We start from the raw sequence: 16274 nt of genomic DNA, 5'->3' as shown, positions 1-16274 counted from the left end.
CTAAAATAGTTTATTCAATCATTAGAATTGTGTAAATGTGATTATGTGAATGAATATGGAGTAGGGTTCATTCATAGTACCCATTAAACAAAATCTAATTACAAAAAAGTAACGCTCGCTCTTCTAGTGTAGAATTAATAGTCACGTTACTAGCTAGTGTAAGTTTTACCAGTAATGCAGGAACTAATTCCGAAGAGAGTACAAAAGATGCAAATTTATGATGGTTGGAAACATCCAGAAAAAACTGTTGTCATTGATTTCTTCAAATAATGAAATTTGGAAACACAGTACAACTCATTAAGTACTATATATGATATGATATTGGCTACATTTCAAGCCAAGGGTTTGGCCAATGTTTCAGTAAAGATCATGACAATCCGCTTCATTTCATGTCATGATAACAAAGATGATAGATAATCAACCTAATCAACTAATAATTAACCCTATAAACATATACTTTTTCTTAGTACAACAAATAAAAGAAATCAAACCCAAACTCTATTGATCACGAAGAACTAACTAAGTAGATGGTAGATTGGAACCCTATCTTTTTATCCTCAATGGATCTGGATAAGTAGATGGTTAATTAATACAATATAGTAACTAATAATTCTAGGACTTACTTTAAAACTACCCCAAGAGATGGCTAGTCGAAGATGGAGAATTATAACCAGAAAGATCACTAGTAGTCCACACACTCGAGTTCCAATTGTATTGTTGATGATGCTCACTAGGTTGAACGACCTCGAAATCCTTATTATGTGCTAAGTTTAACCTTTGCGAATCCTCAAGTTTAACAGATGCCACTCGATCAAGGACTTCTGGATCTAGTGGTTTCGATTGAAGGGCGGCGTGGTAGTTAGGCACTAGCCTCCCACCCAAGAGCTCAACACTTCCAGGAGTGTTGTTCTCAAAAGGGTGCATGTGTTGCATCATTCCATTGATTCTTCCTAAACCTTCAAAACTTCCCATAAATGGAAATTCCATTTCTGCCCCTCCACCACCCAACAAACTCAACCCTATGCCATTAGGGTTAGAGCTACCTAGGTGATGCAAAGACGAGGGCAAAAATGGAAACTGAGGCATATTATTAGGAGTAAGAAACAAACTTGTGGAACAAGGAGATCCTCCTGAAGTAGTACTACCACCACTAATCATAGGAGATCTCGACGATCCATTGCTAGCGTTGTTGTTGTTACCGCCACTGCTGCTGCTCCTTCCTTTGCTTCGTTTGGTTGTCCGGCGAGACCCACCACCTACCGGAACATTCCTAAGGGCACCGCCTCGAGTCCAGTACCGTCTACATGTCTTACAGAAGTGTCTAGGCTGGGAGAGGCTGTAGTTGTTAAAGTAACAGAACTTAGTGTTAGTAGACTCGCAACGAGGGCACTTCTGACCTGGTTCAGGAAGAGGAATCTGAGCCTGGCGAGCTCGATCAACCATTGAGTTAGGCTTGATCGAACCCGACCCACCACCGACACCTCCTCCTGGAAGCCCTTCACCATTAGCCGCCTCATGATGAGCAGAAATTATCAGTTGTTGTTGATGATGTTGGTCATTGGATTGCTGCCACAAACAAACAAACAAAAGAAAAACAACCGAAGAAATAAATAAATTTAGAGAAGAAGCAATAATAAGTACATAATATAACTGCGTATATTCGAATAAAAATAAAGAGATGGAATAATATACATCTTTAAATTGATGCTTTTATTTGTTTTGTTTTTCATCCAATACTAATAAACAAGTGAAAAAGTCGAACAATGAAAATTGTTTTAAGCAATAAACAGACCTGATGCCAATTCGAGGAATCAAGATGATGGTAGAGTGGAAGAGAAGAGAAAACCATGTTAATAAAAATGAATCAAAGTAATTAAGATAATAAGCTAATAATAAGTTAAGTTTAGTGAAGTAAGCTTTCTTCTTTGTGAGTTGGAAAGAAAGGGAAGTGATGAGTAAACATCAGCTAGAAGCAAAGTGGAGAAAGAAAAGAAAGAATGAAAAAGATAAAGTGAATGAATGAATGAGAATTCAAGAGAGGAGGATATAATGGGAGTATATATTTTTGTGCTTCTCTCTTCTTCCATTAAAATACTAACTTTTGCTTTTCTTATTTTTATTTTTTTTACAAAAATTATTTTTTTTTTTTTTTTTTTTTTACTGAGATTTGAAGTGTTTGAAAAAGGGTGAATTAATCATGAGCATGGGATTGATAACATTTGAACTCCTGTCTGTTTATTTATGCTTGCATGATTTTGGGTGAAGGCTGTTTTTTTTGGGGGGCGGGAAGATCTACTTCTTGCTCTATTTTCAAGTTAATTAAACCTCAATCAATATGACAATAATGACTTTTATTATGTTTTGTATGAGTATGGCCCTGTTGCCTTCACCTTATTTTTGTTGAACTGAAATTATTTTTGTTGAAAACAAAATTAAATTTGCTGAACTAAAATTATTTTTATTGAACTTAAATTAATTTTACTGGAACTGAAATTATTTTTACTTAATATTATTTTTTTTAAGGTGAACTATATATATATGAATTCGGTGTAGGAATTTGTTAGGAATTCGCCGGTTACTTTACCTTGAGGTCTTACATTACAAGGTTGAAATTATTTTTTAAGGAGAAATTATTTTAGGGATTCGCCGGTTACTATACCTTGAGGTCTTACATTACAAGGTTGAAATTATTTTTTAAGGAGAAATTATTTTTACTTAATATTATTTTTTAAGGTGAACTATAGAAACATACATACATACATACATATTTAACCAAAGTTGAGACTTCGGTGTAGGAATTGGTTAGGGTTTCACCAGTTACTATACCTTGAGGTCTTACATTACAAGGTTGAAGCCTCTCATCACTAAATGATAGACATAAACATATATGGGGTCTAACAGTTCAGTTCACCTTATTTTTGCTACATTGAAATTATTTTTACTCAACTAAATTATTTTTATTGAACTTAAATTAGTTTTACTGAACTGAAATTAATTTTACTAAACTAAAATTATTTTTGCTGAACAGAAATCATTTTTGCTAAACTGAATCATTTTTACTGATTTTCTATTATATTTCTTCTTTCAAGTTACTGAAATTTACTAAGCTGAACTTATTTTTGCTAAACTGAATTTGTTTTTACTGAACTGAACTTATTTAAATGAAATTATTTTTACTGAACTGAAATTAATTTTACTTAATATTATTTTTGTAGGTGAAGTGAACAGGGCCTTATTTGACTTATCTAGTTTTGTTTTATTGTAGAAAAAATTTACTAATAACACTCTTACAAGTTAATCAACGCAGACATACAAGTCAATGCTTAAGAATAGAGAGAACGGTGAGGGATCTCTTACTCTATATTCAAATCATAAGATACCTTAGAATCTCAACCAAGCATGCTTAGGTAAAATTTGATAAAGATTGATTTGTCTCAAGATTTTCATTAAAATTTGACACCCATTATTAATTGGAGTTACCTGGACGTTTGAGAGGGTATAATAATGGAAAATTAAGGTTACTTGAATAAATAAATGAAGTGACTTGTTATTTATTTTTTTTTAAAAAAAAAAATTTAGTTGATGTTAGTCATATAATAAAATAAGGTTATTCTCTTGTCAAAAAAAAAATAATAAAATAAGGTTATTCTTATGGACAAATTAAAGCTATCCTTATGAATAATTGAGATTTAAATTACTTTTATAAACGAATGTAGTCATACTATGCGGTTGATCACACACAATATAAGACTTGCTAATGCTTATATTTGTGCAAACACAAATACGTAGTATAAAAATAAAATAACAAAAATGATATCAACGACAAACTGTCTAGACAACTTTTGTTTAGGGTATTAGTAGAGATGGAGTCTAGTGAGTCTATACTTGTGTCATCTTTTTTGTCTCAAAACAATGAAACATACTTCTTTCAAAAAAAAAGAAAAAAAAAAATGAAACATACCTTAATTAGTAGTCCTTCAATCGTTAAATGAGCTTTGGCAAGTTTCACAACGAGTCTAGAAGTTTAGATGACCTTATATTCTTGAACAAAAGTGTTTATTATATTACTAATTAGGTAAATCTCATGGTATGACCAATTGACCATCCTTATTTGCATGACGGGGCTCTATGGTTTGGTTTTTATCGTTATTATTTACTTCATTTATTTCTCAAATATTATAATATGGGGATAAGATACATATTTTAAAAAGAGGAGAGAGATAGAGAGGATTAAAAATAGGGACTTCTGTGATAAGGAAAAAGAAAGAGAGAAAACATGTGTAAATATAAAAGTATTGCAATATTTGTGAAACTTCTTAAAATGATAATTCTTGCAATATTTGAGGTAGGGGTGTCCATTATTCGTACAAAAACCGAAATCCAATCTTGTAATACCTCGTATTTTTATACGTATTTTAATTAAAATAAGTATTTTGAGAAGTATTTGATTAAATTAAATTGTTTTATTTAAATTATTTATATTAAATAAGTTAGGAAATATTTATAAAAGGAAAGTTTATTTAATTAATTAATTTAATTAAGTTGGGGTTTAATTTAAGGAAAGTTTTATTTTGGTAAAGTTTTATTAGGGATGGGATTAGGAAAATTAAAAGAGGAAAGTTATGGAAAAAGGCTTTGTAGAGAAGGAGTATAAATATCCCACATATGAGGTCTATCAACTTTGCCCAGAGTGGAGAAAACCCAAGGTAAAGTTCTTTCTCCTTTCTCCTTATTTTAATTCTTTTTCTTTCTCCTTTTTCCCCTTCCCCTTTTCTTTTTTTTTTCGGCTACCCCATTCACCACCACTGTCGACCACCGGCAGCAAGTGGTCGCCCGTAGCTAGCAGCATCAGCCGCCGGCAGCATGCAGCCACCGGCGCTGGCAGCCGGCGTGGTGGCTACCGCTGCTTTCTCTCTCCCCCTTTTTCGAACATATATATATATATATAAATAAACAAAACAAAACAAAACAAAACAAAAAAATTAAATCTTTATTGTTAAAAACTAATCTATGCCTAAATCTAATTGTTAATTATGAGTTTTGGGATTTGATTTTGATGTTTGATTATAAGTATTATGTTAATTAATTTTCAAATTATGTTTTTAATTAAAAATCCCCAATTTTTGAAACCCTAGGTTCTTGATTTGTAGATTATTGAAGGGTTATGATGTATAATGGTTTAGACCTTTGATTAGAGTGTTTTAAGGCTTCATTACAGCAAGTTTTAATTAAAATATAGTGCTGGAATTTTTAGTAGAGCATTTTAAATCAAGTTTCTTTAAGGAATTTTAATTACCCATTAATTGGGATTAAAGTATGTTGTTTTAAATATAATTTCAGCTTATTTAAATTATATTATGAGGGGTTTTATAATAGTATATATTGCTGGAAATTTGTGTAAAGTGGATTTTAATACTCTTCTATAATTTTAAATTGTAGGAGACTTTGAAGTGAGTGATTTTTATTAGTCGTGGTGATTCTAAGATCGTATACAAGGTGCTTTCGCGTACTTAGCATAATTACGTAATATAATAGCATGCTAAATGTGTTTGATTGATTACAAGTAGTATCATGCTATGTTTGGATTGGAAATTGTGATTTGGATGTTATTGGTGATTGGATTATGAAGCATGATTTATTTGTGATGGATTATTGAATGAAAATTGATAGTTTGGAATATTATTTATGAACCACATATTTATTTATGGCATGTTAGAGAGCATGTTTAATTAAACTAAATGTTTAATTTGGTTTGGAATATTGAAAAGGAATTTTATTATGGTTCATATAATTTTATTGATGCTATAAGCATGAGGAAAGAGCTATATAATTGTCTATGTACACGAGGAATAAATTGTATGTTGGTGCCTTAGTGCACTTAAGGTGAGGGATAGGATTTGTGGCGCTTTATGCGTTTAAGGTGTCATTAGCACCGAGGTAGAATTAAAAAGGATTCAACATTAAATATTATGTGGTCATCAATTATTCAAGAATTAAATTGATATATTTGATTGTTTGAATAATTATTGTTGATTGAATGATTATGGTTTGAGAGTCATCACCAAGTTTAATAATCTATAAATAACGTAAAGTGAAAGATATTACGCACTAAAACTCTTGGAACGTATACACCTTGAGTATGAACATATGGGGGGAGTTATGTGACTTTATATATGATCATAACTTCTATTGGAGTGCAGGACGCTGTACATTCCTTTTATTATTATTATGCGCAGGGATTCCGCCACTTACATGTGGTTATTGATGCTGGCACAGTTAGCTCCCATGTTAGTAACCTCAAATTTATTTGGGAGAGGTTGAGTGGGAAACCCGTTTGATGCGTAGTCAACATGAAATAAATTATGTAGTGCCTAGTGAGAACTTTTATTGAATGTTGTATGCTTGAAAAACAGGTGCAACGAGGTAAGTTGTGTGTTGATAGGAAATCGTATGTTAGTGTGTTAATACACTTATGTTCTCAGCTTTGCTGATTGTGTGTTTGTTGGCCTTGTCTTTATCTTGGCCCTGTGATGACCCCTTTTTAATGGGCATAAGTGAAGAGCGAATCATGCTATTTTCTATAAGTAGATGATTGTGTTATTGCTTAATTTATTTATGACTTTATTTATTATATGTGACTAACGAAAAGGGGTTTTGAATTTCGGTTTTGTTTGAATAAGGGCCTACAATGGTTCCAAGTTGTAGGTTGACTTAATTTTACTTTGTTTGACTTTTGTTTGACTTTACTTTCGTTGTTTTATTTTCAATGTTGACTTGGTTTGAAATGTTTTGAAATTAGTCTTCCGCTGTGTGTCATTGGTAGTTGTCTTAACCGTTATCACGGTGGCGGTAATGTCTTAGATATTCTTATTTAAAAGTTTTAAACATGGCAAAACAGGTATTTTAATAGGAAGGAATTTCTAGGGTGTTTCAAATCTAATCTAAACCGATGAATTTCAATCCAATCCAAACTGAAATCTTAATTTGGGTTGGATTCAAACTTTAATTCGGATCAGATCGGATTGAAATTCTTTGAAAATTCGGATTTTCGAATCGGATCGGATCAACCTTGTTTAGATTCGATTGACCTTGTTTGGATCCAAAAAACAGAATTATCCAAAATATGAAACCATACTTTTACAAATAATGATTGTTTGTATTAATCATGTAAAATTATGTTGATAATTACATTAATATAAATAATGCAAAATTATGTTTTCAATACTTACATTAATAAATGTACAACTTTATAATTGCATTTTTATTTTTATAATCACTTTAGGCCAAATATAGATTGGATCCAAATAACCGAATTGTATTTCGGATTGGATTGATGAGAAATCGGATAGGATTGGATTTGAAAATTAAAAACCGGATTATATTTTGGAATGGATTAGATTTGTCCAAAATCCAAACCGAAAACCGAACAGACACCCCTAATTTGTGGGACGAAGGAAGTATATAAAGTGAAAGAAAGAAAACATATGTAAATATAGAAACGTTGCAATATTTGTGGAAGTATATATGTGATGGGTTGAGGGAGGAGTAAGATGTTGGTGTCTAAAAGATGAACCAAGAATACTAGTATTTACAATACCAAGCTAGGTTGCTGATTAGCCACTACATACAAAGCTAAATGAATATCTAACGATACAAAATAAAGAAATTGAAGGGAGGGTGTCAAAGACATTACTCATAAGAATTCTGGATAAGATGGAGTGAAATTGAGACTACTTATTATTTATTACCAGGCCATAGAAGGTTTTTGGGAGAGTTTATTTCGATTACTGTAGGCGTCGTTCGAAGTGCGCCTACGTTAAACATGTTGTGAATATGCTTGGCACTCATAGGAAGTGGGAATTGACATATACAATTAGGGACAAGGAAAGTAGGGAGCCGCCAACAAGTTTTTAAGGAACTTGTAAACCGTTCACGGATCATAAAAGGCAACTACGATTAAGGGACAACGAAAGGCAAGAACGATTGACCCGTTAAGGTTACACCCCATTCATAATCCATGAGATTACTAACTCCATATGGTTCGGAACCATGAAAAGAGGATCGGGGATGGTGGTACGAAGTGAGTCATGGAGTCACATTCGCCCATATTGGCCTCTACTCGATTCTTATAGTGAAAAGTGATTCCTGCGATCTCAAAGGCATGCAAACAAAGATTCAATTTGCTCCAATCTATTATTAGGCTAAATTGGTTGAATATTAATGTAACGTATAATTCTAAAATATCGTGACCACTTGATTAAACAACAAGATTAAAAAGGATCCTAAACCGATTGTCCAAATTATCTTATTAGGCACGATTTTCAATTACATATTCCCTTTAAACATGCAATATGGTGATCAATAATAATATGGTAGAATAAACATTAATATTGGAAGCAATTTAACAATAATATCATTAGTCAAATCAAATATAAATTAATCTAATCATGATACTAGCAATATTAAAATAAAATAATTAAATTAATTAATTACTCACATTCCGCGTGTTCCTTTAAATTGCTACATCATGAATAACTTGTTAGTAACTTCAATAAAAATATAAATCAAATGAAAATTAAATTAAATAAAAAGTAGAGTTGATTCAGTCCAAATCCTCAGTCATTTGTACCTTTCACACCTTGGTTTAAGGACGGAACCTCGGGTCAAGTATGGACTCCTTGGAGTGTTTAAGGGAAGAACGGTGTAATTAGGAATATAGGTTTAAGGCTTAGAGTATGAGAGAGAGAGATAGAAGAGAATGATTTTTGGTGTAAAAAAGAAAAAGAGAGAAGGATTTGATGCCCCGAACTGTAGAATTGAAAGGAGGGGGGGTAGTAATAGAGGAAATGAGTAAGGGATCACACGGAACCCTAAAAAAGATAAAAACCATAAAGAATAATGCCGCGACACTGAAAAGATTTCCGTGACACGGGGGAAATTAGTGTGACGCGGGGAAAACTAGAGTGACGCGGGACAGAAAATAGGCTACAAAAGATAAAATGCGTGAAGGGTTTATGCGGAGAAAACACGAGAAAATTACGTGACACGGCAGTGTCCAGCGTGACACGGTACAATACACCATGTCAAGGTAAAAAAAAGTGCGTGGGAAAACGCAACGGACACGGTGAGAAATACCGTGTCATGGCAACAGGTACCGTGTCACGGCAACAAGTACCGTGCAACAATGGATTTTCACGTGGAAAAAAAATGAAAAAAGCATCTTGACACGTTGTAAATTATTGTGTCACGGCGTCAGGCACCGTTCCATGTGAGATTTTGCCGTGACACGGTGCTTTTACAATGTGCGCGGTAATTCCAGTTTTTCATACGTTTTTAAAAAATCATAACTTTTTATCTGTGACTCGGAATAAGGCATATAATGTATCATTGGAAAGCTTATCAAGTATACTTTCCAAACAATTAGAATCAGGTAAAAATCATTTGTAGAGTTCATGGTATGGCTGTTTTAGTAGAAGGGTGTCGGTTTTGGGCCGAGTTTAGTATTTTGCTCATATCTTTTTTTGTTTTAAATTGGAATTGGGCTTATAATATATGGTTGGAAAACTTATTTCAAGGCCTATCCAAAAATATAACAATTGTATCAAAATTATTAAGCCAAAAAATCATTTTCACTCGGTTATGTGATGTGGACACGAAAAGAGGAAAACAAGTTATGGTTTAGGGAAATAAGTTAGGAAATGGGTTGGTTTATGAAATGTATTGAATGGAAACATGGATTTAAGCACTCCAAATATTAAATACTCAACCCGAACAATAATGGCGGTGAAAGGTTGTTCATCATCGGGTTTGGTTTTGGGGAGACATTTTTATGTGTCTACAGATTCCCCGAAAGAGTTTGTAGAAACGTCAGTTTTGAAAACGATAGTCAAAGTAATCGATAGGTACGGAGAATGATTCAAGACGTTCTGCGATCCTAAATCACACTTTATATGCCGATACCTGCAGAAAAATGTTAGTTCCACATATAAAAGAGTAAAGGGGTAGATTGCTTATCTGACACTAGTGTATCGGTGACAAATGAGTTTGATAGCTTCCTATGCTTGAAGGAATTCACCGGATGGAGTTTCGTTGAGATACTTTCCATCCTTGAGGAAAGTCGACTGATAAGTTTGGTAGCTTTCTATGCTTGAGGAAATCTACCAGATGATACTTTCCATGCTTGAGGAAAGTCAACATATGAATTGATGGTTTTCTACACTTGAAGAAACTCACCAATAATACTTTCCATGCTTGAGGAAAGTCGACTGATGATTTTGACAGTTTTCTGTGCTTGAGAAACCCACCGGTTGAGATACTTTCCATGCATGAGGAAAGTCGACATATGATGTAATCGCTGACTTCTTCGCTTTGAGAGATGACAACGACCGACAATTTTCTATGCTTGAGGAAAAACTTGTCTAATAAGATTGCAAGTCTCTGTGTATCGAAAACCTTGCGCCATGAATCATCTTCGCTTGGGAGATGATCACTAAAATGATGATGGTTTGCTTGTCCCGAACGTGGGTTGTAGATAGTTCGCTTGTCCCCAAACGTGGGTTGTAGATGGTCCACTTGTCCCCGAACGTGGGATGTAATGGGTTCTATTGTCCCCGAACGTGGGTCGTAGATGGTTCGCTTGTCCCCGGACGTGGGCTGTAGATGGTCCGCTTGTCCCCGGACGTGGGCTATAGATGGTTCACTTGTCCCCGAATGTGGCTGTAAATGGTTTGCTTGTCCCCGAACGTGGGTTGTAGATGGTCCGCTTGTCCCCGGACGTGGGCTGTAATTGAGACCTACAAAATAAAATTTGCCAAGGGACTCGTATAGATTATGATTAACTTGACTAACTGACTTGACCAAGCTTAACTTGACATGACATGACATGTGTATAACTTGTGGTGTTGTGTGTATATGGTGTGTGTGTGTGTAAACACAAGGATTAAAAAATGCAAAAGCAAAAGTTTTCCGCCATTTTTGTCATGAGACGAGTGGAAGGTACTGACTTTTTCCCGAAAAAAGAAAGACGTGAAAAATGAAGTTTTGTTTTCGAACTTCCCTCGATAAAAATATTTGAAAAAAGTTTTTGAACTTCCCTAAAAGAAAAAAGATGAAAAAGAGAAGAAGTTTTGAACTTCCTCATTGAGCAAGACGAAATGAATTGTATGGATTGAATTGCTTGTCTTGAAAATAATGTATGCATGATGCATGTTATTAGGTTAGGAGGATAAGGACAATTATATCATGTGACGCGATAGATGAATGAACTTAGGTAATGGAGCTAAGCATCATATATGGTTTAAAGAAACGATCTTGAACGTCACTTAGGTCTGGAAGCTAAGCACGTATATAGATGAAGTGATTGATGAATGTTGCTTAGGTCAAGGAGCTAAGCTCGATATGAAATGCATGAAACAATTAATAATACTTAGGTCTGGAAACTAAGCAAGTATATAATGTTTTCATTTGATGAATGTTGTCTTGAAAGATGATGAAACATGCACAGTGTTGAAAAAAGATTTCATGAAAAAGGGTTCTTAAAGGGAAAGATGATATGGATATGGATGTGTGAGTGAAGTGTGTGAATGTGATACTAAGGCTGGCTGCAAAGGTTATGGGGATGAAAATATATGTGAGAAGATTCAAAGATGATGACTTTTTAGGCTGGGTAAGCTAATGTGATGTGGGTTCAAGCCCCCAAGTCTAGCTCTAAATGGGTAGGGATAAGCATTGGATATTCTTTGACTCAATCATGCATGGATATGAATATGAATGTGGCTGCACCTCGATGTGAGGTTGCCTACGTATCCGTTAGGAATCAGGCCAACGTAGCTCTAGCCAAACTTTCCACAAGTGTATGTACACCTCAAAGAGGTCTTTTAAGGGTTGTAATATGGTTAAGTTGATGGTTTAAAAAAGAAAAGGGTACAAGGCTCAATACCCGAGAGAATCCTCAAGATGTGTAATTGTGAATTTGAAAATTTTTAGCAAGTTTATTTTCAACATTTTTTTTCCTTTGATTTTTTTTTTCATTCTTTTTAATCAATGTGGGCAATCTCAGATCATGCGATCCATCACTCACTTAGAATTCATGTTTCTCAGGCACGGTATCAAGCACTCGATGAGAGACGCAATTTGAGACGTGCTCATATCAAAGACATTGGAACACTTGCCCTTAGATAATTTTTTATTGTTGCTTTGCTGCTTTTTTTTTTTTTACTTGCTTTTTGAATGTTACTCAAATTTCATACTTTCCAATCCCAGGGCTAGGTGAATGTGGGTTGAATAAATAAGGTCAATCGTTAGACGAAGTTCAAAGTGGTTGATTAAGAAATGGATACGTGATTGAATGGTTCATGGGGAATGAATGGGTTGCAAAGGTGCCTCAAATCATTAGTATACCTTGTGTTCGGTTCGACAATTGGAATTTTTTATTTTTTTATTTTTTTTTTTTTTTTTTTTTTTGCGAATGACATGATCGAATGCAAAGGAAAGAAATATCATTGATGGAACATGGCATATAGACATAAGGATAAGGAGAACTTATGCTAGACTTATTAGGGGAAAAGGGTTGAAACGAAAGAGAAAAAAAAGCATGAAATCTGGTATGAAAACTTGTCTTGTGCTTCGTCTTCATGGTTGCTTATGAATTACTTGTTACCACCAAGAGGGATAAGAAGTTTGTTATTGCTGATGCTTTGATTGAAAGGAAATAATTAAGGAAGGAGTGACGTGCCCCTTATTCTTCCAACATTTTCTTAGTGATTGTAGACTCCAGTACTGTGTAAGGATGAACTCACTTAATACTCAGATTGGAAAGGAAGAGTGTATGAAACAATTTTGAAAACTGATGGGAAATACTCGATCTACTCATTCCTATTATGACGGAAAACGACGCATGCATGGTCCTAGTAAAGGATCATAAACAATATAGTGCATTATTCAAAGACAAAGTGTGTGCAATGACTCAACATCTATGATTAGGTGAGTTTATTAGTGGTATGATCGCATGACAAGACATGAGTACGTTGTGAAAAACAAAGGACCCAATGACCAAATAGCACAGAAGACTAAAAGACAAACTAACTTGATTAATTTTGTCCAATTTTAATGTTTATGCTATTTACTAGGTGAAAATGGTCGATTGGCAATTGTTAGTCATAAATAAGATCAACCACAATCAAAGACAAAGAAAACATGTTTAGGTTAGCACAAAAAAATCGATCACAAGAAACTAGGAAGATGACTAGAATTGTAGAAGAGTTAGGACTCATGGGTATAAAAAATAAATAAACAAAAATAAAAATCTATAATCCTATGTTATATGAGTTGACATGAATTAAAGGACTTGGCTAAGACTAGCTTGACACGAAAAGATATAAAAAAATATTAAAAAAAGAAAGTTGACGCTAAAAAGACACCTAAACTGGCCAGGCTGTAGTATATTGGTTATAACTTTTGATATGTGACTTTTATTGGGACGAAACCAAATCCAAATGAAAGATAAAACTAGGGGCTACAAATCCATAGGTTACACAACACATAACTCTTTTTAGAACTCTGGATATGACAAAAACAAGTTGACCCTTATACTGGATACGGGAATAAAAATCCGGGTTGACTCAAATAAAAAAAATAAAAATAAATCTATGACTCGACTTTAAAAAAAATAAAAAGTGCTTGATAAGAAAAAAAAATAATTTCAAAAAATTCAATAAAAAAAATGCACATATAAGCACATCGCCAATCATGATGCAATGAAGTTTGCAACCTAAAGTCAAGTTCTATGTTCCACTATGGTTATGCTTATGGGTGTTAAAGGGTAACATGGTTAAGAGTTTGGACGCGTTAGCAAGGCAGCCTCCCTTGAGGGTGTATGCCAACGGGTGGCTCCGCGAGTTCGTGATGAAATCGAACTCGACTCCATGGTTCGGGTGGATTTAATAACTCGGATGAACCCTTATTGCCATGAGCGTTTTCGGGTTGATAGAGCTTAAATCCCCCGGGCTAGCCACATACGTAGAACACGTACTATTGTGGAAAAATAGGAAAATTAAAATGCATATGAATATGTGACAATGCCAATTAAATCGCGGGAATACAATTCAAGAATCTTTCAAGTCTCATCCACTCATCTCAATTAAATACCGATCACTCAAATCAATAAATAACCAAGAATCCTCCCCAGTGGAGTTGCCAAATTGTTGGCGTCGTTCAAAGTGCGCTAAGTTAAGCATGTTGTGAATATGCTTGGCACTCATAGGAAGTGGGAATTAACATGTACGATTAGGGACAAGGAAAGTAGGGAGCCGCCAACAAGTTTTTAAGGAACTTGTAAACCGTTCACGGATCATAAAAGGCAACCACGATTGAGGGACAACGAAAGACAACAACGATTGACCCGTGAAGGTTACACCCCATTCATAATCCATGATATTACTAACTCCATATGGTTCGGAACCACAAAAGGAGGATCGGGAATGATGGTACGAAGTGAGTCATGGAGTCACATTCGCCCGTATTGGCCTCTACTCGATTCTTATAGTGAAAAGTGATTCATGCAATCTCAAAGGCATGCAAACAAAGATTCAATTTGATCCAATCTATTATTAGGCTAAATTGGTTGAATATTAATGCAACATATAATTCCAAAATATTGTGACCACTTGATTAAACAACAAGATTAAAAAGGATCCTAAACCGGTTGTCCAAATTATCTTATTAGGCGCGATTTTCAATTACATATTCCTTTTAAACACGCAATATGGTGTCAATAATAATATGCACTAGTAGAAAAAAAGCTATTTGTAACGCCCTATTAGTAACTGACGTATGTTAGGCTAGTTACGAAAACATCAATAGTAACCGACTAAGATAATGCTAGTTACAAATTTCATTATATTAGTAACCGGCGTAGTAGATGTCAGTTACTAATATGTGTTTTATTATTGTTTGAAATTTTAATGTAACTGACTAAATAAATGTCAGTTACAAATATTAAGTCAAAGGAATTTTGACTAAAAAGTTTGTAACTAGCGTACAAACGCCAGTTACAAATATTAAATCAAAGAAACTTTGACCAAAGCGTTTGTAACTAGCTTACAAACGTCAGTTACAAATATTAAGTCAAAGAAACTTTGACTAAAAAAATTGTAACTATCTTACAAACGCCAGTTACAAATATTAAGGGCTTGTTTGACATTGTTTTTTGTTTTCAGTTTTCTGTTTTTTTGAAAACTAAAAACCAAAAACAGGAAACAAGAAAAAGGTGTTTTCACTTTTTGGTTGTCAGTTTTCAAAATGATCATAATTTTAATAAATTTGACTAATTTTTTATTCATTACATCATATATATCATATGATTTTAAAAAACAAAAAACCAAAAAACAGAAAACCACAGTGATGCCAAACAAACCCTAAGTTACTATTTCCTATTAATTTTCATTTAATATTTATTGAAGTTAGAGGAAACAATTTCTGGCTAAAAACAAACAAAAGATTTAATAAACTTTTTATTTTTTCCACTTTCGCTCCAACTTCTCGCGCTACTGGTAAAAACTCCTTCTTCCTCCTACAGTTTCTTCTTCACTCCATTCAGTATTGTTTTGGTTTTTCGAATCTGGGTTCAGTTTTTTTTTTTTTTTTTTTTTTTTTTTTTTTAAGATATTAGAATTACTTTACCCTCAAATTAATCTATTCATGAAAGAGAAATATATCCCATCCCACGCTAATTTCCCTTTCACCTCATTTACTCTGAAAGAAGAGTCAGTCTTTGCACCGCCGAACCCACTAACGCACGCCCGTAGTCACCGTATAACAGAGCCTAGTTCAACTTCTCACAATCCGTACATCAATACATGAACACCTTTTGTATAATATATTGCAAAGACCTAAGGCTTCTATTCATGCAACTCAATCATATTCAAACACTAAAATAAACTCAAGAACTTACTCTAAGGCTTCTGCTGTGAGCCTGTGAATTTCATAACTGAATTCAGAACTGAAAATCAGAATGAATTCAAAGCTGAAATTCAAAACTGAAGCTCAGAACTGAAAATCAGAAATGAATTCAGAACTGAAAATCTTAACTGAAGCTCAGAACTGAAGCTCAGAGCTGAATTCAGAACTGATAATTAGAACTGAATTGTTTTTGGTTGTAATTTAGGGCTTTGTTGGTTAAATCTTACTTTTATTGGAACTTGCTTTGTATACTCTAGTATAATATTTGTTATTTGGACTTTTTACTTTATTTCAAATCCTCATGTTGAGTCTTCGAC

General features: G+C 33.8%; 1 protein-coding gene across 1 annotated transcript; it reads right to left on the bottom strand.

The window, feature by feature from the left end:
- Positions 1-243: 243 nt before the first annotated feature.
- Positions 244-2052, bottom strand: LOC145556160 (uncharacterized). Its single transcript, XM_081617804.1, has 2 exons — positions 1793-2052; positions 244-1566 (listed from the first exon to the last, which is right to left on the bottom strand). The coding sequence occupies exons 1-2, from the start codon at positions 1847-1849 to the stop codon at positions 631-633; spliced, it is 993 nt and encodes a 330-aa protein (XP_081473930.1). The 5' UTR covers positions 1850-2052; the 3' UTR covers positions 244-630.
- Between the last annotated feature and the right edge of the window lie 14222 nt (positions 2053-16274).

The sequence above is a fragment of the Chenopodium album genome, chromosome 8 (genome assembly GCF_948465745.1).
Source record: "Chenopodium album chromosome 8, dcCheAlbu1.1, whole genome shotgun sequence".
NCBI classification, from domain to species: Eukaryota; Viridiplantae; Streptophyta; class Magnoliopsida; order Caryophyllales; family Amaranthaceae; genus Chenopodium; species Chenopodium album.
Note: the sequence above shows the minus strand (reverse complement) of the source record. Positions and strands in the feature narration are given on the sequence as shown.

Coding starts and splice junctions, on each gene's coding strand:
- LOC145556160 (XM_081617804.1), bottom strand. CDS start 1,849: ATGGTTTTCTCTTCTCTTCCACTCTACCATCATCTTGATTCCTCGAAT. Junction 1,567..1,792: donor ATTCCTCGAATTGGCATCAG/GTCTGTTTATTG, acceptor TGTTTGTGGCAG/CAATCCAATGACCAACATCA.